General features: G+C 40.5%; 2 protein-coding genes across 12 annotated transcripts in view; one reads left to right on the forward strand and one right to left on the reverse strand.

Annotated features, from left to right (window-relative positions):
* clcc1 (chloride channel CLIC-like 1) overlaps positions 1-8,514 on the forward strand; it is a 40,028-nt gene extending 31,514 nt beyond the window's left edge. For 2 of the 4 annotated variants that reach the window (XM_048538649.2, XM_048538647.2), the window contains one exon: positions 4,393-8,514. In XM_048538649.2, the coding sequence (XP_048394606.1) occupies positions 4,393-4,449 (57 nt within the window). In that variant the 3' untranslated portion in view covers positions 4,450-8,514. Of the gene's footprint in view, positions 1-1,309; positions 3,754-4,392 lie in introns of those variants that run through there. The other 2 variants (XR_007248367.2, XM_048538648.2) reach the window with 2 other exon arrangements.
* A 509-nt stretch (positions 8,515-9,023) lies between these two features.
* The window catches only part of gpsm2 (G protein signaling modulator 2), a 57,858-nt gene continuing 40,136 nt past the window's right edge, over positions 9,024-26,745 (reverse strand). For all 8 annotated transcript variants that reach the window (XM_059647805.1, XM_059647807.1, XM_059647804.1 and 5 more), the window contains 4 exons: positions 24,441-24,611; positions 21,499-21,655; positions 15,165-15,370; positions 9,024-10,620 (listed from right to left, as the gene is read on the reverse strand). In XM_059647805.1, the coding sequence (XP_059503788.1) occupies positions 10,444-10,620; positions 15,165-15,370; positions 21,499-21,655; positions 24,441-24,611 (711 nt within the window). In that variant the 3' untranslated portion in view covers positions 9,024-10,443. The remainder of the gene's footprint in view (positions 10,621-15,164; positions 15,371-21,498; positions 21,656-24,440; positions 24,612-26,745) is intronic.

Raw genomic sequence — 26,745 nt, forward strand, 5'->3', positions numbered from 1 at the left:
GCCACCTTTTAAAATCGAAAACCAAGTGAAATTTCAGTCTGGGAGCGGTCAGGTCCAATAATAATATGATTTGGATTAATCATAATTGACATGTTTGTGGATTCTGCTTAAGAAAGAACTTGTTTGGTTTGGAAACTACTTTAGTGTTACAGAATTGTTAAGATGAATATTTCTGGATGGACAAGGGGAGTAATTTATTTTCAGTGAGTCTGGTCTAATATGAATAACTGTATAATACAATTGGCAGCAAATGCTGTTTTGGTAAATTGAGCTTTGAGCTGACTGTTTCCTGCAAAGAAGAGTGCTGAGCTTAGAAAATAAAAAGATCTTGTTCATAAAAATGGTAAAAATCAGTGAAAAACCCAAGCCAATTTGAGAACAAAATTTAAAAATTTGAAGTCAGTCCCAGAGTCTGTTTTCACCTTCATTTATCATACACGGTACCACCCATTTACGAGGTGATCTCCACACCAGTCAGAAACTGGTCCAGATGTCTCTTAAAGATCTTCTCTATGTAAGAAAATGTTTGTCACATGAGCTGGAGCTCTGTTTGACGGGTGTGATGTTCAGTAACCACCTAAATTCTTGCACAATTTGTAAGTGTTTGGTATTACCTCGCACAGTTAAAATAGTTGGTCTGCAAAACACAATCCAACTTTCCAGTATTATTTATAATTCCATTAAATTGCCTATGAGCAAGTGCTTCTCTGAAATAATACAAACTAAGCTCTGCTAAGCCCACCTGAGTGGCCAAGTGATCCAACACCAGCTCAAGGCAACAAAGTCAGCCCACTCCTGGAGAACAGATAATGATTCATAAAAAGATTGTGGATTAATTTTAGTTATAAATCAGAATTTGCTGGAAGCAAGAGTCAAGTTATTTATTTTTTGAATGATTTCTCAAATGCACAGTATTATTGAAATGTCACTGTTCTAATGTTCAGATTTTTTTTATTTTAACCTAATTTGTATAACGTGCTTTTTTTATTAGCATAAATCCTTTCTTGTCCAAATTTAAAAGTAAACAAGTGTTTTGTTACTAATATGGTAGTGTAAGCTATCTTAAATATTGTAATGTAGAAGAATTTGAAGTCGTGATAAAAGGTTCATGTTTCCTGGGAAAGCTTCCTGTGTTTTTTGTACACATTTCTCTGTGTCCCATTTAACTTGCATGATAAAAGTGTTGAGAATCTCAGAATAAGTGAAAGGAGTAACAGTGTTTTTAATTATTTCACCTAAGTGTTCGATTATGTGGATTATTATTTTTAAAACTCCGGAGTTGAATTATTAATGCTTGTTTGTTCTATAGGCTTTCAATAAACCAAAATCTGAAGAGAACCAAAGAGCATGAGGATTTTTGTTGAAGAAAACTTCATTAGTTGTATCTTGTAACATTTGGTGGATTGTTGGAAATTTCAATCAAATTAATTGAACATTTTTCATAATGAAGCAAAACTCATTTTTTCTCAACACAGTTTGTTAATGTTGTGTTGCTAATGAGCTTTTTAAATTTGGGCAGACAGTCACAATCTTTGTGTACAGTCATCTCCATGAACAAAGTTTGAGTGATCAAAGAGTAAAAACAATTATAAGAATAAAGTATACAATGAAATGCTGCCTTTAAAAGTTAAATATTCTCATTGAAGTGTACATTTTCACATTAGAGCTCTAAGTAGCATAAAGTCCAGATCTATAATTGTGAATTTAATCCAGTTGTATCAGAGAGCAGACGATTCAAAGCTCATAGTCATTGAGTTAATCAGCATGAAAGCAGACCCTTCAGTCCAACTGATCCATGCCAACCAGGTATCTAAACTGATCTAGTCCCATTTGCCAGCAATTTGGCCATATCTTCTAAATCCTTCCTATTTATGTGCCCATCCAGATGCCTTTTAAATTTTGTAATTGCACCTGTCTCCACCACTTGCCCTCGCAGTTCATTCAATACATGCACCACCCTCTGCCTGGAAAAGTTGCCCCTCATGTCTCAAAATTTTTTTTCCCTTTCTCCTTAAACCTATGCCGCCTAGTTCTGGATTCCCCTACCCTGGGGAAAAAGACCTTGGCTATTTACCCTATCCATGCACCTCATGGTTTCATAAACCTCTATAAAGGTCAGCCCTCAGCTTCTGATTGTTCAAGAGAAAAGGCCCTGCCCTATTCAGCCTCTCCCTGTAGCTCAAAACTTCCAACTCTGGCAACATGCTTGTAAATCTTTTCTGAATCCTTGCAAGTTTAACAACTTTCCAAGAGGACGGACCAGAATCGTACACAGTATTCTAAAAGTAGTCGAATTAATGTCCTGTACAGCCACAACATGAGAACCCAACTCCTATACTCGATGCACTGACCAATAATGCCAAATGCACCATACCAATGAAGGCAAGCGTACCAAACGCCACCTTCACTACCCTGTTTACCTGTAACTCCACTTTCAAGGAACTCTGAACCTGCACCCCTAGGTCTCTTTGGTAGTACTCCCCAGGGTCTGTCTTTAACTGTAAAAGTGCTGTTCTGATTTTTAACAAAATGCAGCACCACACATTTATCTAAATTAAACTCCATCTATTATGGAGTTTTACAACAGGACAGAGAAAATATTGAAAGATATAAGGGCTTAGAATAATCAAGGATTGACAATGGTTCAGAAAAATGGAAACTTTTATGCAGTTCATAGAAAACCTGACTGACATTAGGTGCAAGTATAGTTTCTCCCAGAAAACCTGGATGTTTAGAGCAGTTAATGGAATAATTTACCTCTATAGTTTGTGTAAACTCCCAAACCAGCAGTATTTGCTAATAAATCTGCAATGGTTGCTCACAACTGACCTACACTTTCTCAGCTTTATGACTTTTCAAAAAAAATAAAGGCTTTGGATGTGTCTCAGGACTGGAACTGAAAATGTGATTTAATTAAACCTTTAGATTTGATAGGGACAGAAAATTCTTCTGATTTTTGAGTAACTGTGTTGAAGAGTTATGGGATTTTGTTTTACCATGTGTTTCAAAATCTTTCAAACTGTTGCATGTAGATAGCTTGGTTTGCTTTATTTTTTTTCTTTCTTTTACATAGTAAACTTCTGTTTTATTGTTGAAACCAAATCTGTGTTTTGTGTTCTTATGTTTGTGAAAGACTGCCTCATTAAATTAGACAAAGAACAAGATATGATTTTTCAAGCCACATTTCATGTTAGGAATTTGACTTGTTCAGCAGTAACACCAGTTGGGATCATAACAATGTGTTTTATATTTCACTTTCCTGTCAATGTGAGCAGATACTTCTTGTATTAAACAGCAGCAAATTGATACAACTTATGAAACTCTATACAAACGATAAACTGATGTCTCGTCTCTTCAATTAGATGAAAATAATCATTGGGCACAGCCAGTCTTTATCCCCCAAGTTTCTACCTAATAACATAACTAGCTTCTAAAGCATTATTTTAAAAAAATCCCCAAAATGAGAAAATGTTTGTCTTCTAAAAAAAAGATATTAGTTGCTTGAAATGTGCGTTTTTAAAATGAGCAACCAAAGCCTGAAATTTTCCACTTTGAAATTGAAGTGTGGCAATGATTGAGCCTACTGTAGGAGGAGCAAGCCCAACGCAGTGGTGAGGGAGGTCCCCGGCATCTGCAGCAGCAAGAGGAGGTAACATGAGGTCTCCCAGAGAGCGGGCCAAAGCAGAGGAGATCAAGCCCTTTTAGGGAGTGCAATCTTGCCTGGCTAAGCACTTAAAAGGTTCATCTATCTTTCTTAACTTTATTTCTTTACAGTCTGTCTTAGTATAAAGTGGAAAAGTAATGTTTAACTTACAAATTTTTTTCTTTATTGTTCTACTTTGTACCCAAGATTTTGTACCTAGGTACCTTATTAAGCCTAAGATGGCACTGGGAATGGCAATAATTTACACTTTTCATTGTCCTCATGTACTTCTGTACTTGAGTACACATGACAATAAAATCTAATTCTAATTCTAAAAAGTGACAGAGAGAAGTTCCATCCTGTTCTTGGGTGATGACACCAGGAGGTCATCCCTTCAGATTCATCCTGCCTAGGAGCAGATTGCAGGGTACAAGAAAATGAATGATATCAAATGTGCCACAAGGGTGAGTGACACCGTCGTCTTCCTGCTCCTTCATACAAGGGCACCACTCAGTCTTATTTTGCCACTGCAAAGGCATCTCACTAAGGATCACAACTTGCAGGCCTCACCACTACATACATGTTGTGCAGTCAAGGAATGATGTCTCATCCTCTTAAACTACTAACCTTTCCTGCCCCCTGCACATCCTGTTCACTGAGTACATCTCACCACCTGACAAGGTTATACATATTCACAACTGTTCCAGCTCCTGTTCCCATCACACTCAATTCTCTTTATCTCATTGCAGAAGTCGGTGCACACCCATGCGAAGAGGGCCGAGACCAGTATGGGTCTTGCCAAATAAGAAATCTTCACCTGCTTAAAAGGAAAGACCCATCAAGCTGACCAGGGATGGCTGGGACAGTTCCTGTGAATAACAGGGAAATGTAAATAGACCAATAGCCCAGAAGGCAACATTGTACTGTGCCATCCTCTGATGAGCACAAAAACAAACACGTTGACCTGCATTAGCTATTCTGCATCTTCAACAACTAACTCTTTCCATCTGCAGGCACTACCAACCCCAGCACAGGAGACTGCAACCTGAGTTCTCAAGAAGGCAGGATGGTGACAGCAGGCACTCCCAGGAAGGCGAACTGGCAGACAGGAGCCTTAGCATCTTCTTCTAAAGGACTGTCCTGCTCTCTCTAACTCTCCACTGCCAGAGACTGTGAACTGCTAGACCCAGAGGATACTTGCCACTGTTTTCAGAATGTGCCAGTCAGCAAGCTTCTTTCACCCCAGTTGCTGAAGTCAGGCCTGCGCCTGGATTGCAGTTAAGATTCTGGAAGTAAATGCTGGGGACACTGACGGTAACCTTAAGGTCTATAGGAGGAACCAGGACCTGGAATGTCCAGTTGTCTGCATATGTAGCTTATTGAAAGGATAGTGGAAATTTTCATGCATCCACTACAGATACCAGGAGGGAAAGATCTGTCCCATATCGGAGGTTCTCAAAAGCATGCTCCATGTTCAACACTGAGATAGGTAAAGGCCAAATCATACTTCAACATAAAGGAAGTCCAGAGCTCAATGAAGGCACAGTTCTTTACTTTATAAACCATAATACTAGTAGTAGGAATTGCAAGAGTACAATGAACACTCATATTGCATTCAACAGCACCAAAAGGATTATGAGGACATAAAGCACATAAGGAGTACACTTAGGATGTGGAACAAATCAGTACTATTCAGCAGGGAATGGACTCCCTGATGGGATTCATGTGTCTGGCATGATCATTTTTGTGCAAACATTCAGGAGTGTGAGCCAGTGAAACTAACTGCTTCCTGTATGACAGCTGTTTTAACATTAGTATTGGTCTTTGGTAAGATTTGTGCGTACATTTTAGTTTTCAGACGTGAGAACATCAGAACCGTATTTGACAGGAAAAGTCAATGTTTAATTGCATAGATTAATAAGGGCTGGGTAATTTTATTCATTTAAAGAATGTGGCAAGCAGAGGAGTGATGGCCATCTACACTAATTAAATATTAACGAGCGTAATTCTAAACAATACTCATGCATCTTAAAAGCAGGCAACCAATAGATTGTCTAAAGCTCAATTGACCATCTTCCAATCTTAAATAATCATCCAGGTCTGTCTTTGTATTCTTGCCCTCATCCTTTTCCTCCGTGGTTTCCTCTTGGTCCCGAATCTCCTCAGCAAGTACATCCCTAATTTGCAAAATTGAGATTGCACTAAATCTAGCACATCACTATGCTGCAGGAACCTTGTTTCAGTTATGCTGTATAGCACCATCCAGGCATCAGAGCCCCATCTCTTCAAGGCCGGTCAGTGGTATGTTCTACAATGATTCAGACTCACGTGTGCAGCATTGTATCTCTCATTAGCATTTTATAAACACGGGATGAGGGGGGTGTTTGTTGTCACCCAAGAACCATCCTTATGTGGGCTGAGAGTTTTTGAAAAAGTGGTCCAGGATGTAAATCTTGTGCAGTTCCTTAGACATTTGGTGCAGATCTGCACCACAAATGATTCAAATGTTGTGGAGTGAAATCCTTTATTGAAAAAGGTTGCTGGTTCATGGTGGGGTCCTCAGAGCTGTTTGAGTGCATTTCAATTGCACTGTAAACCTAAGCAATACCACCAAGATCAGATTCCTCCTGTCTGACTGTCTCCATTAAAAGGGGAAAAGAAAGACCTGAATTGGTGGGCTTTCAGAAAGAAAGCAGGATATTCCAGAACGATGTACTGGTGTAGAAACTAAGGGCAGCTGCAGTCTGTAGAGCTATCAGGTTGGGATTACCACCAGTCCTTGTACAAAGTTTAAGGTATGGAGGTATTAAAGTATAAGGCTTAGGATAACCTGAGTTTTAGTCTATGCTGTTTCTCACTCGTTTGCAGATACCTAGACCTGGGCCTTATTTTGAGAGAGAGCCATACTTGGACTTTTGTCTGGCTTTTCAGGTGTTAGGAGACTATGCAGCTATCTTGGTCTTCTTGGGGGTTCCTGTCCTGTACTGTGATCAAAGGAAGAATTGTTGGATTGACCCCTGCCATGCTTCATTCACTCATTGTCATAGATCGGTGAAAGCACACACAGCCTTAGTAAAGAGATTTTAGCTCTGGTATCCTTCCCCATGAAGTTTCCAGGTTATAGGTGATTTTCTTCTGCTCTTCATAGTTCCTCTGTGCTGCAGTGTGTGGTGGCTCGTTGGAATAATGTTCTAATGCAGCTTCGTTTGTGGGTGTTGGGATGGTTGCTCCTGTAGTTCAGTATTTGGTCCGTATGTGTTGTTTTCCTGTAGACACTGGTTTGAAGTTCCCCATTGACTGTTCGCTCTACTGTGACATCTAGGAATGGCAGTTTGTTGTTGTTTTCCTCCTCTTTTGTGAATGTTATGCCAGTAAAGGGTATTATTGATGGTCTTGAAGGTTTCCTCTAATTTGTTTTGTTCGTCACCTATACAGCATAGTCAAAAAGAACGGGTACCCAATGAACACAGTCCACTGATTTCTCAGCAACAAACCCAAACAAACAGACAAAACGGGCTCAGAAACCATAACCACTCTCCCCTACATCAAAGACATTTCCGAAATGACTGCCAGACTACTCGGACCCCTTGGCATCAGGGTAGCCCACAAACCCACCAACACACTAAAACAGCAGCTAATGAACTTACAAGACCCTATACAGACAACAAGCAAAACGCATGTCATCTACAAAATACCTTGCAAGAACTGTGACAAACACTACATTGGACAAACTGGCAGAAAGCTAGCCACCAGGATACACGAACATCAACTAGCCACAAAACGACATGACCCACTATCACTCGTATCCTTACATACAGATGAGGAAGGACACCACTTTGATTGGGACAACACATCCATCCTAGGACAAGCCAAACAGAGACATGCACGAGAATTCCTAGAAGCATGGCATTCCAACCGGAACTCCATCAACACACACACTGATTTGGAGCCAATCTACCATCCCCTGAGAAAAAGAACAGGAAATGACATCACCAACGCAAGCAAACCTAAACTGATAAATAGAAAGCGGGACATAACACCAGCGCTTTGTCGGAGGCTCACTGATGTTACCTAGAATGGTGACAAAACATCTGAAAACTAACCTTCCAGCTCAGCGAGCAAACTCACATCCAGAATGAGTTGTGTTTTATAGAAGCAGCAATTAATTTCTCAGAAATGCTAGGAAAGCAGTCTATAGGGAAGACTACAGACTGAATTGAAGGTACTGACAAAATTAATGGGACTGAAAGCTGATAGATAAATCTCCAGTACCTAGTAATTTGCATTCGAGTATTTAGGGAGGTACCTATTTCATTGGCTGTCATTTTCAAAAATTGTGTAGATTTCTAGAGCAGTACTAATTAGATTGGAAGTTGACAGATTAAACCCCACTATTCAAAACAAGGGTGGGAATAGAAGCTTAGAATTACAGAATCGATAACATCATCAATAGTACAGAAAATTCAGCAGTCTGTCTTGTAAAAGGGACATGGCACAAAACCAATTTGGATTTATGGAGGAGAAACTGGAGATTTGAGGATGTAAATTTTAAAGTAGACAAGGTATGGTGTATTTGGATTTTTAGTATGCAAAATCAAACTATATCAAAGTGATAAATATGCTGTTGTGGATTGAGAATTGTTTAGGAGGTTTGAACAAGAAATGAGTCATTTTCAGAGTGACGGTGGTTACTGCAACGATTAGTGTTTGGGCCCGGTTTAAAAAATATGTATCAGCAATTTGGATGAGAAAAATGTAATTTCATTTAAATATAACAAAAAAATAGGTGGAATTCTATGGTGAGGAGGATGTTAGAAGGTTAGATATAATTTAATCCTTTTAATGGAAATAAAAGTAGCACTAAAAGAATAGTGGAGAACAAGTTTGAACTCTTATTATTTCCATTGATGTTTCTAACTGTTTTTATGTATTTAAAAACATAGACTAAGTTTACAATTAAAGCTATTTTTAGGAACATCTGCAGCTACTGAATGTGTTTTGATGACTAATAACCACCATACCCAAATACAAAACTGAAATGTCTGATCTCCCAAACCAAGCTTCCTACTGTTTGTGTCATTGAAGTGACAACTTATTATACTGTATTGTTCTCAAGAGGGCTGAAATTCCAAAGTCTGGATCTCATCCACTTTTTAAAAATCACTTTCTCAATGTACCATGCTATCTTGAACAAACGTGGATACATACTCTCAGCTCTCTGTTCCTGCTCTGCTTTTAGAGTCCTAATCCTAATTTACATTGGCACATTCAAATATTCTTAATTGACAATATTCTTTCATATTTGGATCACTGAAAAATATTGCAATTGACCACAATAATTCTACTTTATAAATACAGTCTTAAAGAGATGTTAGAACTCTGATTTGAAGGCTGCATACTTTAATGTAACATTATTGAAGTCATGATTCCAGAATACACTACATCATTGCAAAATAAACACACAACCAACATACAGTAGTTAAACTGAAAGCCAATATAGTGATCAATATGGAGGGGGATTAAAAAAAATTGTTCTTTTTAGGTAGGCAAGGATTACAAAAGTAATGAAGTACTACATTTTGCCAAAATTCAGCATTTTGTAATGAACTAAATACAAATTGCTCCTTTTGTTTTGGGAGAACAAATTTCCAACTCAGCTGCCTGGGATTATTTCTCCCAAAAAAAACCCACCAAATATTGACTCAATATTTGCAAGCTTGTTCATTCCCCTCTATCCTATCATTATTGTTTTTTTAAAAACAAAAAGATGATTTACAGAATGCATAGTGTTAAGAAACATTACCAACTCAAATTGTTTTATTTGCTCAGAGACACTAGTAGGAAAAAAATTCTTAAATATGCCTCTTTGATAACTTTTATCCTGAGATTTCAATTTTAAAAAAAACACCTGTCCTGTTAGATAGTCGAGAATTGTTTTTCTTCTTGTACAACTTGGAAGAATACTTATGTTTTTAAAAAAAATGCAGTTGTAAAAGTCAAACAAATATCTTTTTACCTGACTGATAGCAAACATTGAGTGACCTGAAAGGGATAGATTTGGAGGTTTTAAACCCAAAATGCAAAAATTCAAGACTGACACCAACCACAAAAACAAGAAAAATTGAAATATAAATGCCGAGTACTGGATTTGCAATAAAGAACTAAAAGCACTTCTTAAGCAGATTTTTTTTTCTAAATCCAGAAATCCATCAGTTTAAGAAAATTTCTAAACTGAGAAAATAAAAATCAGCACATTGAGACGACAAATATTTGTACATCAGATAACTTATAAATACCGATGATTTCCTATAGTAACTAAATGTTGACAATCAGTTCAAAATGAAATCGTAAAATAGATAATACTCAGCTTTTAGATTGCTTTCTTTCAAAAAGGTTGCAATATTATATTAATAGAAATGTAAATCTTAAAAATGAATGTAACCAATATTGATTTTTTGATCTCCACTTTTAAAATACTGGATGATCTTGTTATACTCATCATTAGATTGATGATGAAAAAATGGGATTACTTATGTATTTTTTGACCAGTTTATACAGGAATTAACAACCATTGGTTCAGCTTTAATTCCTTTGAAAATTTCAAACTGAACAATGGAAGGGAATTAAAAACAAAAAAAAACTGAAAAGCCACATCCATTTGTGGACAGAAACTTAGAATCCAAGGCTGCCATTATTCCAAAGTGCAGGGTAAATTTTACCAAATCCAAGACATCAACTTCAATTTTCCGAGAATAGTTAGGTTCTTAATTCGGTGTAAGCAAGCATTGTAGATATTTAGATCATTGAGAGAGTTCCCTCTTTTGTTCTTCCACATTTGAGGGAAGTGCCACACGTTGTTCATTCATGCGTTTTGCCTGAGATCGCAGGATTAGACTGAAGAAATCTTCATCAGGAACAGTAATACATTTATGTGCAGTCTGTGGTGGAGCACATCTCTGGTCATCTAGTCTCGCACCCTGAAGGAAGAATAAAACAATTAGAGATATTAAACCAAATGCTCAAATGAAGAAATTAAAGATTTGTCATTTATAACAGTTCTGAGGTTCATGATTTTTCAGCAAATTAAAATTCTAGAATATTGCTTTAAAATTTAAAATACATAGATTGCATTTTAGCACAGCTCCATATTTGAATTTTTTCTAATTCACGTGGAAGTGATTCGGATTCTGGGGATGGTGGGTCTGCAGATCAGACTTAGAATTCTAACAGAACGGGTTAGGCCAGAGCAGGGAGAATGTTCATGATGGTGGGTGTGTCCAGAACCAGCAGGGGTGGTCTTTATATGAGGATTCAGGGTAGCCTATTTAGGATGAGATGAGGAGACATTTCTTCACCCAGAGTGATGAACCTATGGAATTCATTACCACAGGAAGTAGTTGATGCCAAAACACAATGTATTCAAAGGGCGACTAGATATAGCACTTGGGTCGAATGGGATCAATAAGCTATGGGGAGAAAGCAGGACTAGGCTATTGAGTTGGATGATCAGCCTTTATAGTGAAGAATGGCGGAGCAAACTCAAAGGGCCAAATGGCCACCTCCTGCTCAAACTTTATGTTTCTATTTACATGCATTTGGAGCAGCAAGGACCAATTAGAGATGGTCAACCCGAGATTGTTGGCTTGCTTGCCAAGCTGGTGGTTATCGTGCAGACATTTCGTCACCATGCTAGGTATCATCATCAGTGTGGCCTCCAATGAAGCAATGTAGTTATACTCCACATGGAATTCCCATGCATGTCTGTGGTTGGCTTGAGCTAAGAATTTCTAGAGGCCTGGTTTTCAACCCATAATACAATCAACAAACGTGGAATTAGACCCCATGTACAAACCCATGCAGAAAAGAACCATAAATGACAACCCAACTTAAGAGACCAGATCATATAAATAGCAAGTGAAGTAGACCAACAATCACTTCAGAGGCTGCACTGATGTTACCTAACATGGTGACAAAATGTCTGTACAGTAACCAGCCAGCTCGGTGAGCAAGCCAACAACCTGAGCTACAAATCTTTGCAAGAATCTTATAGTCAGCATGGTTGTGCGTGAGAGAAACTTGATTAAGCTTTTTGAGAAAGGAACCAAAAAGACTGGGGGGCAGAGCGGTAATCGTTGTTTACATGGACTCTAGAAAAGCCTTTTACAAGGTACTGCATGGTAGATTAATTAGTAAAAGGGATTCAAGGTGAGCTTTTCAATTGGGTACAAAATTGGCTTGATGGTAGGAGACAGAGGATGGTGGTGGGTCATTTTTCAGACTGGAGACCTGTGACCAGCGACCAGGAGAGTTTCATAGAGATTGGTTCTGGGTCCACTCTTGTTTGTCATTTATAAAAAGTGATTTGGATGAGAATATGAGGTGGCCAGGTTAGTAAGCTTGCTGCTGACACCAAAGGGATCTTGATCAGTTGGGTCAATGGGCTAATGAGTGGCAGATGGAGTCTACTTTAGATAAAGGCAAGGTATTACCAATTTTGGCATTTGCGTCACAGGTAGACATAGTGGTTAAGGCGGCATGTAGCACACTTGCCTTCATTGCTAAGACCTTTGGAGTATGGAAGTCACCATGTCATGTTGAGATTGTACAGGACATTGAGGCCTCCTCTGGAGTACTGTGCACAATTCTGGTCATCATGTTACAAAGTAGATTATTATTAAATTGGAGAGGGTTCGGAAAAGATTTACCAGGATGTTGTCAGGAATAGCGGGCTTGAGTTATTAAAAAACAGGCTAGATAGGCTGGGACTTGTTTCAGTGGGAGGTAGGAAGTTGAAGGGTGACCCAAGAGGTTTATAAAATCGTGAGGGCATAGATAGGGAAAAGAGCCTTGCTATACACCTTAGGGTGGGAGTGTTCAAATCTAGGGGACACATTTTTAAAGGTGACAGAAGCAAGTTTTAAGAGAACAGGAGGCAGTTCTTTGTGTGGAATGAACTGACGCAGGTACAGTTACAATAGTTAAAAGACATATGGATAAGTACATGAATATCAAAAGGTTTTGAGAGACATGGGCCAAATGCAGACAAGTGGGACTAATTTAGTTTGGGAATATGGTCAGAGTGGACTAGTTGGACTGAAGGGTCTGTTTGCATGCTGTATTACTATAAGCAGGTCAAGTCAAAATATGGACAACCATTTGATGAAAGCTTAAATAGTTTCTATGCCAGGTTAAGAAAATAATAAAATTACACAAAATTGCAACTATAAATCAAGGAGTGACATTACAGTACAAGTTTCTAGTTTGGAAGTATTATGGTTGTCTTTGTCTCCTTCTTTCAAAATTAGAATACAATGATCCAATAATTGGCAACTTCACATTAAATCAGCATAAGCTTAAAAGCTTTCCAGCAAATAAAAAACTTCAGGTTGCGGTCCAATAAATAAAGGCATGTCAGGCTACCTCAATCACATTGGACACAATCCTATGCCATGAGGGAACTCGAGGGGCCCAATGGCCCTCATATCTGTATTAGCTCTGAGCCAAAAGTCCTGACTCCCACATGTGCAGCAAATGTCAGCTGGAGAAGTTTGAACAGCAGCTGTGGATTCCTTTAGGGAATCCACAGAGCTACAAGGGTAGCATGTATCTAGAAGTGGTCATTCAGCATCTTCAGAGCATCCAGGCTGAGGATTTATGGCTGGCTGCCTAACAGTCAAGGGAACAGTACAGTGATTGCCTACATTTTGTCCTCAAAGTTAAACTATTTAGAAAAATAGACTTCTGGGGACAGAGCTAAGTTCCACAGCACCATGAATAGCTCAGCAGTGCAGGGTGGTGGAAGTGAGAGGATTGGAGGAGAAAAGGAAGGTCAAGAAGGACATAGTGATGGAGGATGTAGTAGTTAGGAAAACTGACGGATTCTTTCCAAACGTAACCCCACAATTATAGTTTGTCTTCCTGGTGTCAGGAAAAGGGATGTCACTAAACTGTTACAGAACATTCTCTGAAGGATTGGGTGGGGAATGGATGAACAGATAGAGATTTTAGATTTTATTGTCACATGTATTCAAGTACAGGAGAACAGTGAGTGTTTAAAAAAGGTACAAAGTAGTCAATGAAACAATAAAGTTTAAAAATGTTAAGCATTGCCTTCGCAGAATAAATAGAAAAATTAAAAGAGGTAGCAGTTGACATTAAAATTAATGTAAACCTAGGGAAAAAAGGAATAAAGTTAAAAGTTCAACAGTCTTTGAGGCGAGACCTCAGCTGCCTGTTCTCTATGCCACTGTCACAGTACCAAATACTTGGTGATCTCGCTCACTGCTTTTTTTCCCACCTTAAGCCATGATGCCATTGCAACTGCTGCTGCTGCCTCTGGAACATACCTGAGCAGGACTCACTCGCTCACCAGGACGTCATGCGGAGACCAGGAGGAGTGAAGAAAAGAAACAAGAGGAGAAGAAAAAGAAATGGGTGGAGCAGATGAGTTCCAGTTGAAGCATCCTGCTCTGCCACCATCTTAGTCTATCACTACAATTGTTATAATCCATTTTGGTGCTAGTGTTGTAGGAAGAAAGAGGGATATTGTCCTACAAGTAATTTTAGGGTGTCAAAAAATTAAAAATGAGAGCCTCAACAACATAAAGGAGCAGGAGTAAGTTTTTGTCCCATTGAGCCTATTCTGCTAATCGGGAGAATCCTGAATCAGTCCTCATCAATGCCATATTTTCACTTACTTACCATACCCCTTGACACCTCTAAGTCTGAAAATGTATTTCTCTCGAATATATTCAGTGGCTTGGCCTCCGTAGCCCACTATGGTAGAGAATGTCACAAGTTCACCATCCTAAATGATCTACCCCATATCCCAAGTCTGTGACCCCTGGTTCCTGACTTCCCAATCAGGGGAAACATCCTCCCTTCTAGTAGTCTCTGCAGCCCTGTTTGAAACACACACAATTCTATCAACTCCTCTCTTATACTACTAAACTCTAGTGAATATCAAACCAATTTCTCCTCCCAGGGCAGTTCTGTGGTATCAGCCTGGAGAGACCCCTCCTCCCCCAACTCCCTCTAGGGCAAGTATCTCCTTTCTTGTGTCATACTCCAGATATAGTTTCACCAAGACCCCGTACATTTGCAGTACAACATCCCCGCTCCTGTACTCAAATCCTCACCCTATGAAAATTACCATAACCTTTGCTTTCTTCACTGCCTGCTGCACCTGTGTGACCGCTTTCGATGACTGGTGTACAAAAACCTCGCAGGTCTTGCTGCACCTTCTTTCCTAATCCATTTGCTACAAAGTGGATATTCCTCTCAATCATCCACATTGTACTACACCTGCTGTGCTTTTACCACTCTCACAACTTGTCCAAATCTTACAGAAGCACCTCTGCATCCTCCTCATAGTTCACCCTCATATCCAGCTTTGTATCATGGAGTGGAGGCACAAGATGATTCTCAATAACAACTTTGCCTTTGTAGAAAAGATGGGGATGAAGCAAGGTTTAGGAACCACATTTGCTTAAAAGATGCCTGGTATTAAAGTGTGGCTTACCTGACATTTTACCAGCATGTCAAAGAAAGAATCATCTGGCTCCTTGCTGTCTGCACTGGTGATCAGGTGACTAAATACAGAGTGATAATTATGTTGGTCTACCCGTAAACCTGGAAGATTGCCAGTGCTTGCACGCTGGTCATCTAGTCGACGGCTCTGGGAGCTTGCAAGCAGATCCAAAAACTCACCTGTCTGTGGTGAGGTACCTGAAGTAGAAACAGCAAGGTTATTGATATATATTCATTTTAGCACAAAATGTACAAACTGTACCCTCAAAAAAGGACATGATTTGCTTTTGTGCTCCTGAGATGCTGCTTGGCCTGCTGTGTTCATCCAGCCTCACATTTTATTACCATGATTTTCTCTGACTGGTTTAAATTTTTAAAAATTCATTCACATCTGGGGGCATCGCAGGCTAGGTCTGCATTTATTGCCAATCCCTAATCTCACAGAAGGTGGTTAGGAGTCAACCACATTGCTGTGGGTCTGGAGTCACATGTAGGTCAGATCAGGTAAGGATGGCAATTTCCTTCTGTGAAAGGACATTCGTGAACGAAATGGGTTTTAACAATGGATTGATGATCATCATTAGTCTCCTGCTTCCAGATTTTTATTAATTCCAAATTCTACCACCTGCCGCTGCAGGATTCAAACCTGGGTTCCCAGAACATTACTTGGGTCTCCGGATTAACAGTCCAGCAATATAACCACCAGGCCATCATCTCTCCTAAAAAGATACAGTCCTAGTAACCTTGACATAGTTAAACAGCAATTTGCTCATTAAATACATCTGAAATCAAACAGACAATTCCAATTTATACAAATAGTCTAAATCCAGGGAAAAATAATAAGCTAAATACAACAAACCTTTTCTTTATAAAGATCAAAAGGTCTAATGAGTGACTCAGCAACCTTTCATCTTGGCAAGTTGATGGATAGGAACCAAATCCTTGGTGATGGTATCATTTCACATCATGCACTTTTGTCAATGACGTAAGAGACCAATCCAAGAGCGGTAGGTTCTGCAACAAATTCTACCTATGAAGTGGTTATCAGGTGGTGTTTTAGATGGTCATCAGTTTGGGTGCATGTTACCATGCTGCATGGTGGTACACATCAGTCCACAGGTAATGACAAATATCTCCCACATGAAAAAACAACATGTAGGGCCTTCATATCACTTTTACAAAAATCTGGGCAAAAGTTGGCAAAGATAACCTGGCTGATAACCAACCGCTGAGCGTGCACCTGCCTGCCCGCCCTCCTCCTCTCTCGCTCTCGCTCTCCCTCTCTGTTCAACCTCTCCTGCTCTGAAAGACCCTGGGACTGTGACCTAAGCATCCCTCCTCCTACTTCCTGGCTGCCACCAAGCTGGGCTTGTGTTTGGAACAGAGCCTAGCACAGTGGCCGCATAGCCCACAAACTACCCACTTGCCTCCAGCTCCTGTTGCTGATGCTGCAGTGAGATTTTTGCCATATTCCCCTAGCCCAGACCCAGTGGTTATATAAGCACCACCCAACCCAGTGCTTTTACAAGCGCCAAGTGATAACCTGTCCGACCAACTGCTGATATATTTCCACTGCCCATTGTATTTGCAACCCCCAGTAGTTTTTAATAACACTCCACAGACCAGTCATAACACCACCCAGTTTGTGCTTTTATAAATGCCCTCAGCCCAGTGCTTTCAAATTCCCCACACTGGTGATTGTGAAATCAAAGTGAGAGGGACCAACACAATGGCTGCCACTGTCCTGTCCTTGTCTTCTCCCCTGCCTCACTCTCCTCACATCAGACCTCACACTACCCCAACAGGAGGCGCTCCTAGCACCAAACTGCTTGTCTGCACTCCACCACAGGCAATCCAATGACTTCGGGTTGTTAAGCCCACGTGGTAGCCACTGTATACCAGCTTCCCCACATTAAAAAGAACTCTCACACAGGCACCTTCCACACGCCCAGGATGAAGTTTGGGACCGGAAACGTCAGGACCCTTCTGGACAGTCCTGCCAGTGACAAACCAGAACGCTGCATCACCATTACTGCCCAGAAATTCAGGCACTACTCTATTGCTATCACCCTTCAGAGACAAAAAGGTGGTGGCTACACTTTGTTTTGTGGAAAGGCAAAGCCGAAGAACGCTGCAAGCGTGCAGTTGGCTTTGTCAAAGACAAACTGGTGGACTAACTGATTGACTCACTCTGTAGACTAAGTGAGCACCTCATTACGCTCTGCCTCACCCTTTCTCAGAACCAAATGTCACAGTATTCAGTGCATACGCACCAATGCTCAATGCAGCAGCTGAGGACAAGGAGGAATTCTACTCCAACCTTGACCAATCTATCACCAGTTCCCTGCAGCTGACAAACTAAATCACTCTTGGCAACTTCAACTCCAAGGTCAGCAAAAGTGTAGATCTTTGGTTTGGTGTGGGGGAGGGGGGGTGTAATGTAAATCAGGAAAGAGGGAGTAGGGAAGCAAAATGCCAACACTACTCTTCTGGCCAAATGCTGCAACACAACCACCTTATCACCAACATTGTTTTGCCAAAAAGGGACAAATACAAGACAAGGAGGCAGCACCTATCCTCCAAACACTGGCACCTCCTTGATTACAGAGTGAGGGATCGGAAAGATGTTTTAAAAAAAAAAATCACTTGTGCCACTGCAGGAGCTGACAACTGCTGGATGGACCATCTACCGATCCGAGCCAGAATCAACGTAAATATAGCCCCATTACTGTGCCGATAACAGAAGCAGTACTGTAAGGTGTTCCACTCAGATACTCAAAGATCCAGGAAAAAAATAGCCTCATACAACCAACTCCTTTCCTCAAACCTAGTGGCCCTCGGAAACAACAAATTGCAGAATCCCAACAGCCTCTGAACTGCCCTCAAGGCTGCCATCATCAATGCCTGCAAAAACTCAGCAGGTCACAATCAGGAAATACGAAGACTACTTTGATAAGAATGATCAGGAGATCCAAGAAATGAAAACCTGGAAGTGCATGGCATTTTTGAGTGTAAAACAGCAACCACACTCAGAAGGCAGGCCTACAGATGACTGAAGACTGAGGTTCAACAATAAACCCATGACGTTAAAAAGTAGTGGCGATTGGAGGAAGCACTGAAAGCCCAATGAATAACTGACAACCATAATATGCAGGGTTTTTTCTGCGCTGTCAACCACCTACAGACCAAACACCCAAGGCCCCACCCCACTGTTGACCAAGGTCATAGTGACTCTTAAAGACAAAAGAGGTCATCAAATAACACTGGGGTGGGGTTGGGGAGACATAATTTCAGAGACCTCTATCGTTGATCTGGGCATCCTTGAACACATCCCACAGCATGCTACATGCCACATGCCACACCTCAGCAACACCCCAGCCCTGCAAGTAGAGAATAATGAGGCTGTCGGAGGCAGACGGTATCCCCGCTACAGGAGACAAAGAGCTCCTGCAGCTGCAATGAGCTCCTGTCTGCCTTATCTGGAAGGAGATGCCCATTTGGGAAGAGTTCCAAGATGCCACAGTTTTTCCCCTTTTGGTAACAGCTCATAAGTTGGACTATGGTAACTATAGGGAATCTCCGTGCTGTCAACTATTTGAAAAGTCATAGCCAAGGTGCTCTTCAAATATCCTGCCCCTGTGGCCAAGGAACTTCTCCCAGAATCACTGCGTGGCTTTCAACCACAGAGGGACACACGGATATGATTTTTTCAACGGATCATAGCTGTAGGAGAAATACAGAGATAAGAACCTACCCCCCCGTATATGGTCTTCTTCGAGTTTACAGAGGCCTTTGCCATTGTCAATCAGAAAGCACTGTGGAGCACCTTCCACCACTTTAGTTGCAACACGAAGCTCGCCACCATCCTTTGCCTGCTCCACGAAGATAAAAGTGGTGATAATGACAAATGGCTCCACCAGCATTCTTCATTCTAACTGGTATCAAGCAAGGTTACATCATCGCTCCAACAATGTTCCTGATCAATCTCACTGCATTGCTTCACCTCATTGCTGACAGAAGCCACTTACTGAACCAGCAGGAAATTATTCCACCACTGCCATCAAGCCAAAACTAAAGTCACCCCAACCAGTGTTAGTATCATTGAGCTGCATTAAGCAGATGATGCTTGTTTAAGTGCAATCTCAGATGTATTCCAAACCAACATTAGCACATTTATGGAGATACATGAGAGCATGGGTCTCACCCTGAACATCAGTGAATTGAGGGTCCTCCGCCAAGTTGCCCTGGCTTATGGAGCAAACCCCTAATCAAGGTCTGCAGGGAGAACATTAACCACATCCAATACCTCAAATGTCCTGTCAGCCAAAGCAGCCATGGAAGAAGAGATCCAGCAATGTCTCCAATGTGCTAGCGCAGTCTTCGGCCATGAGGGGAAAAGGGCAGACGACGACGACGACGACAACAACAACACCACCAACAACCCAAAATCATGGTTTACAGAGCTGTGGCAGTTCCTGCCCTTCTCTTTGGCTCAGATGTGGACAGTTTACAGCAGACACTTAAAAACACTGGAGCAGTACCTCCACTGTCTGCACAACATCCTGTGAATCTGCTGGGAAGATAGATGCACCAATACCAACTTCCTCAACCAAACCAAAATCCCCAGCATCGAGGCACTGACAATCTTTGATCAGCTGCGATGGTCTGGGCACATCGTCTGCATGACCAACGAGACTCCCCAAGCAGGTGCTCTACTTCCAGCCCTGAAACAGCAGGAAGTTGATACCCTCAAGGCCTCCCCACTGAAGTGCAGCACTCCCACATACATAGAGGAAATCACTGGCCCAAGACTTTCCAAAGTGGAGGAGGAATATCCAGAAGGGTTGAGAGTACTTAGAACCTTGCTGTTAGGGAAAAGCAGATGCCAGTGAAAACAGTGCAAGGACTGTGCTGCCACATCAATGCCCCACCCGCCCTTTCCTGTGACCACCTTCCGTCCCAAGTGTAACAGAGCCAGTGGAAGCACTCGGGTCTGTACAGCCACCTACAGAGTCACCGTGAGTGTGGAAGAAAATTCTGTGAGGGACCATCAATGATGACCAAAAAAAAAAATCATCCAAGCAGCGACGATTTGGCTGGCTCCAGCTAGCTCATTATACCAAAAATCCTTGAGTTGCACATGCCTGCCTTTCTGCAGAAGTGCCTAAGCCAGCAAGGGAGATTTTCCTTAGAGAGGGCTGTTGCATTAGTAATTTAGTCAACAAAATGCTACAGACAAATGTTAAATTGTGAAAGCTTTCTTTCTAAATAGCCATAAGTTGACCTTATGTGCACAAACAAAAATTGCTGTTTGAGGCCTAACAATCATCTTGCCATATTTCCATGCATGTATCATGGCCCAAGGCGGTAGCTTCTTTCCTTCTATGTATCAGTTTCTGCATCAAGAGTCAAAATTTACAGGAAGTAAAATTTCCCAACCACTACATTTTTTTTTGAAGTGTGATCCTTACTGTAAATGTGACACTATGAATGTTATTGGTTTGGACAAAAGTAGGGCAAGTTAGATTTCAGAGATGTAATCTATTCTGGAGGCTGTGCCGCTGAGTTTCCATTGGAGTCAACAAGCACAGCATCAGGCTATGTTTTTAATCTTCACTTTCATCCTGGATAGAATAGAGTTTGATCTGACTTGGCAAAGGTCAACAGCATGGAGAAGAAAATAACAGCGTAGCTACGACACATGCCAGATTTGCTCCATTCTTTTCTCTGAAACAGTTGGAAGTCATGCTGTTGTGAAAAGGGCAGAATGTGAATAAAGGAGTTCAATGGAATAGCTAGTTTCCTCAAAGTTTTGTCTATTCATGGCTGCTGACAGTGTTGATTGCTTTAGTGAGATCCATTAAAGATATGATTATCCTGTTCCCTACACTTCTCTCGCAGCTGGCATACTGAAGTCACATTCACCGTAGATGTGTCCGAGCCCAGTGCTCCAGGATACATTTGGTCTGCAATTGAATGAAGTATGCCACAATTATTAACATAACCTTTATAGTAAATTTGTTTTGTCAAGAGTGGTCTTACAAATACATGTAGTTGGGAAAATTCCATCTTGCTACTAACCCAATTTTTTGATATCCTTCTTTTATAAAATGTAAAACAAAAGAACAAAGGTGGAGATTCAGTCTAAGCTTGTTATCAAGACTGCTTCCAGTCAAAAGTAAAATGCTAGAAACACCACACTGACAAAAGAATAGGCTAGAAATGTGAACAAAGTACAAAATATCCAAAAGAAACGAACTGAAAAGGAGACAATATATTCTCTTGATTGGAGACAAGTAATAAAGTAGCCAGAAATTCACACTCACCAAATATTTTAGATGGGGTCGATGAGGCTGGTGTATTACTTATCAACCCTTTCTGACTGCTTGTGAAGGAGTATCGTTGATCATCCATCCGATTGCTCTGAAATCGGCACAGTAAGTCAAAAAATCCTTCATCTCCCACCATACTGGGATTGATTCTCTGAAAACAAAAAAATGGTTAGAAGTTGTACCATGACTACAGTATTTAGCAGGTTCTTTTTAAGTTATACAAAGCACGTGCCATATAAAACACCAGAAAAGGGGTCTTCATGGCAAGTGGTTCTCAGCACCTTTGTCAACGTCTGACCCATTTTTCACACTGTCACTCCTTCCCTGCACCCCCGCTGAAAACATGCAATAACAGGTTCTCTTGTCCTCACTTTCCACTCTCCCAACTTTCAAATTCAGTCAATCATCTGCCATTTCCAGCACATGGCTACCAATCCAGTCAGCAGTCCAAAAGGTAGTATTCCCACTACAACATCCTGATTCACTCCTTAAAATAATCCTAACACTTCATCCATTCCCATAAAATGCCCTCTTCCTCTCACTATTCAAAGCCCTGGACACTCTTCCAGTAGTGAAACAATAATTTACTTACATTTCTTTCAATTCACCATATCATATTTGCTCTTCACCATGCAGTCTCCTCACATTGGAGAGACCATTTTGTGAAACATCTCTACTCAGCACATGAAACCCAAATCAGATTCTGGATACTTGCCATTTTGGTTCACCACTTTGGTTATTGTTTCTGACCTCAGCCTGCTGCAGTGCCCACAGGTCAAGGTAAGCTTGAGTAATGATACCTCATCTGATCAGGTACTCTGCGCCTTTCTAAACAATTCAACAAATTCAGTCCGCGAACTGGTCCCTTTTCTTCCCCACTCCACCTTGGCATACACAGATCTTAATTTTTCATGTTTCTGTTTTCAGACGGAATTGTTCATTTTTCTGCAATGCGAGTGGAGGCATAATGTTTTTTGTTTCTTTCCTGGAGTACTGTGTCCAGTTCCAGTCATCCTGTTATAGGAAGGATATTGTTAAACTGGAGAGAGTTCAGAAGAGATTTACCAGGATGTTGCCAGGAATGGAAGGTTGGTGACATAAATATAGATTGGAACGTTGGGACTTTTTCTTTTCCACTTGAGCGTCAGAAATTGAGGAGTGACGTTATAGAAGTTTATAAGACCATTGGAGCCACAGATAAGATGAATGGCAGGTGACTTTTCCATGGGGTGGGGCATTTCAAGATTAATGGCCTTATTTTTTAAGGTGAGGAGAAACATTTAAAGACATGAGGGGCAACTATTTTTTTTAAAACAGTGGGTTTGTGTGTGGAATGACCTCCTAGGGGAAGTGGTGGATGCAGGTACAGTTAAAATATGGACGTGAGTTTGCTCGCTGAGCTAGAAGGTTAGTTTTCAGATGTTTCATCACCATTCTCGGTAACATCATCAGTGAGCCTCCAATGAAGCGCTGGTGTTATGTCCCGCTTTCTATTTATCTGTTTAGGTTTCCTTGGGTTGGTGGTGTCATTTCCTGTTCTTTTTCTCAGGGGATGGTAGATTGGCTCCAAATCAGTGTGTTTGTTGATGGAGTTCCGGTTGGAATGCCATGCTTCTAGGAATTCTCGTGCATGTCTGTTTGGCTTGTCCTAGGATGGATGTGTTGTCCCAATCAAAGTGGTGTCCTTCCTCATCTGTATGTAAGGATACGAGTGATAGTGGGTCATGTCGTTTTGTGGCTAGTTGATGTTCATGTATCCTGGTGGCTAGCTTTCTGCCCGTTTGCCCAATGTAGTGTTTGTCACAGTTCTTGCAAAGTGGCAAACACTACATTGGACAAACAGGCAGAAAGCTAGCCACCAGGATACACGAACATCAACTAGCCACAAAACGACATGACCCACTATCACTCGTATCCTTACATACAGATGAGGAAGGACACCACTTTGATTGGGACAACACATCCATCCTAGGACAAGCCAAACAGACATGCACGAGAATTCCTAGAAGCATGGCATTCCAACCGGAACTCCATCAACAAACACACTGATTTGGAGCCAATCTACCATCCCCTGAGAAAAAGAACAGGATATGACATCACCAACCCAAGGAAACCTAAACAGATAAATACAAAACGGGACATAACACCAGCGCTTCATTGGAGGCTCACTGATGTTACCTAGAATGGTGACGAAACATCTGAAAACTAACCTTCCAGCTCAGCAAGCAAACTCACATCCAGAACCTCAACCTGAGCTACAAATCTTCTCAAAACTCGCTACAGTTACAATGTTTGAAAGTCATTTGAATAAGTACATGAGTAAGAAATGTATGGAGGGACATGGGCCAAGCACAGATGGGTGGGACTAGTTTAGTTTGAAATTATGGTTAGTATGGACTGGTTTGAACAAAGGGTCTGTTTCCATGCTGTATGACTATGATTCTCAATTAGATATAGTTATTTGGGCTAAAAGGATCAAAGCATCTGGAGAAAAAGTGTAAAAAAGGGTACTGAGTTGAATAATCAGCCATGATGATAGTGGAGGATCAAGGGCTGCCTACTCGAACTCCCATTTTCTACATTTCTACAATGGTCAGGAAAAAGAGATGAGATTTTGTTTTGCTCAGTGTTTAAGGTATTTCAAACTATTTTATATTTAGCTACTCTAATTTTTTTTCCTCTGCAAGACTTCTGTTGTTTAAAAAAAAAAGCACTGCAGCCTCATGTAATGATGTTTTAGTAACTGACTACCATGTTAACCAAAATTAAACGAACAATGATTTATCAAGCCAGATTTAATTCTATATATACCATCAGCACAGATCATTGCACACTATCATTCACAACTTATGACTGCTTTAACAAGTTGTGTTATGTATAATTTTGCAAATTACTAAATGCAAACAATGAAAATAAAGTATTGTAACAAAGCTTACCTTTTGGGGAACATGAACCCTAGCGTCATTTATGTCCTTAAGAGCTTTAGCAGATGAACTGTTACTTTTATGGTTTTTGCCCCTGAATCGATTTAGAAACAGCAACTTGGTTGATGGCTTCCAAAGTGCAGGTTTCTGTTTCACAAGAATTTCACTATTCCAGTTTTGAACCTGGGTAAAATAATTGAATTCAATGTTTTCAATTATAAAACCCACAAATTAAAATTCCTTAAAACATGGCAACTGAATGTTTGATAGGCACTGGAACGGGGGAAAGAGAAAAGGGATAAGCCGGGAGTTTGAATTGAACAATTCATCCTGCTCACCATCCACTCTGATCTGTCCTGAAGAATTAGAAGAAAGATGGCAAAACAATTTAGCTTCACGAGGTGGTAATATTCAGTATTTTGTAGATTAACTTTCAGCCTCAGATATATCCCTCAAGTTTGATACTGTATCGACACTGAAGCACAGAGCAAATGGGGGGATAAAAGACTTTTCTGCTTGTCAGAGGAATCAGTGAACTGGGGACAGGAGGTTTAGGAGGGATGTGAGGTAAACCTTCTTCACTCAGACATTTATTAGAATCTAGAACTCACTGCCTGTGGGAGTAGTAGAGGCAGAAACCCTTCATAAGTATTTAGATGTATACTGTGATTCTAAAGCATACATGGCTATGGGCCAACTGCTGGAAAATGGGATCAGAATAATTAAGTGTTGTTTTTGACTGATGCAGACTCAATAGGCCAAAGGGCCTTTTTGCTGCACTGTAGACCTCTCCAGCTATGGACTTTCCAGCTTAGGCGATTATCTTGGCAACTAAATATACCTGGAAAATATTTAGGGAAGTTGTAATTGTATATTCTCCATCACATTTTTTTTTCAGGACATGACGAATTCCACTCACTGCTTTTGATACATCTTCCTTTTTCCCCCAACTAAGAATTCCTCTTCATCATGGTCAGTGGCCCATTTTCACATTTCTGCTTTCATCCCTCACTCACCCAACACCATACCTAACTAACCACATCTTCAGCAGGTCATGCTCCACTCATTTAATCATTCTTAATATCTGTTTCTCCCTCCCATGGCAGTTTCCTGTGCAAGCACAGGAGATACAACATATGCCCTTTCACCTCCTCACTTTGCACTGGCATTTCTGGATTTAAAAAAGCTATTTACTCATGACATTTAGTATACTGTTTCCATGCTCAAAGTCTCTGATTAACAATTACTGTAACTATTTAGTAGAACACTTGAATTTAGCCTGCAAGCATAACCCTGAGAATTTGATCACTTATTATTTTAATTCTGTACCATTTAGAACTCAAAAGGGTACAACATTGTACAACCTTGTACAACATTACATGTAGCTAAACCAAAGCTAGACAAATTAGCACTCTTCAACTTTATAGAACAGGAGAATAAAAATTCATCATCCTGCTAACAACAGTTAGAATTGAGACAGACAACATTCAAGCTGGTGCCAGGTATTTACCCAACCATAACCTTGACAAAAGTGTGGCTAATGCTGACGACTGCCTTGGCACTCAAGAAATCAAGCAATCTGCACTGATCTCATTAGCTGCAGCAGATCAGGACGCTGACAAAGATTCACTTTGTCATTTAACATCTATTTCTGCTGTTTGAGTCTACATCAGAATGCACGGGTATGATGTGCATAACACAAGCTTTACCCATGTGTTGCTTTAAATTCTAAATCAGGGTATCAACTATGTCAACAGAACTGAAAAGATCTACCAGTGGTTTCATACAAGTACTTCAGCTGCCCAACTATAAATTTCTGACAGTTACAAGAAATCAACAACTAGAGTTAACAGGGTAGGTGAAGGTTCTAATTCCAAATGACAATTGTCCCGAAATGTTACAAAATAGACCCTTGCTGGATGAGCTACTTTTTAAAACCAGAAAAGCCTAAATCACATTTTGATTTACCAGATGTAGAATTTATCCAGTCAGAAAAGAATTAGTTTTTAGCCAATGGGGTTGGCAAAATTAAGAAAAGCAAAAGCTGCAAGCTTAGAAATTTAGTCATGCCCAAAAATGTGAAACTGGTACTAGCAACTTTTTCTACTAATAATGATAAACAGCTAGCCTGAACTGCATTTCTTACTGGATGCATGGCTATCGTGAGGTTAAGAAATCAGTGGCTGCAAACACTGCTTGTCAGCCGGTTAGCACCGATCAAAAGAGAACTTACACATCACTGAAGACAGTGGAAACATTCATAGGGTTAGGAAGGGGATGCCATGATTCTCCCACTCAAATTTAATTCAAATCAAAG

The sequence above is a fragment of the Stegostoma tigrinum genome, chromosome 8 (assembly GCF_030684315.1).
Source record: "Stegostoma tigrinum isolate sSteTig4 chromosome 8, sSteTig4.hap1, whole genome shotgun sequence".
Lineage (NCBI taxonomy): Eukaryota > Metazoa > Chordata > Chondrichthyes > Orectolobiformes > Stegostomatidae > Stegostoma > Stegostoma tigrinum.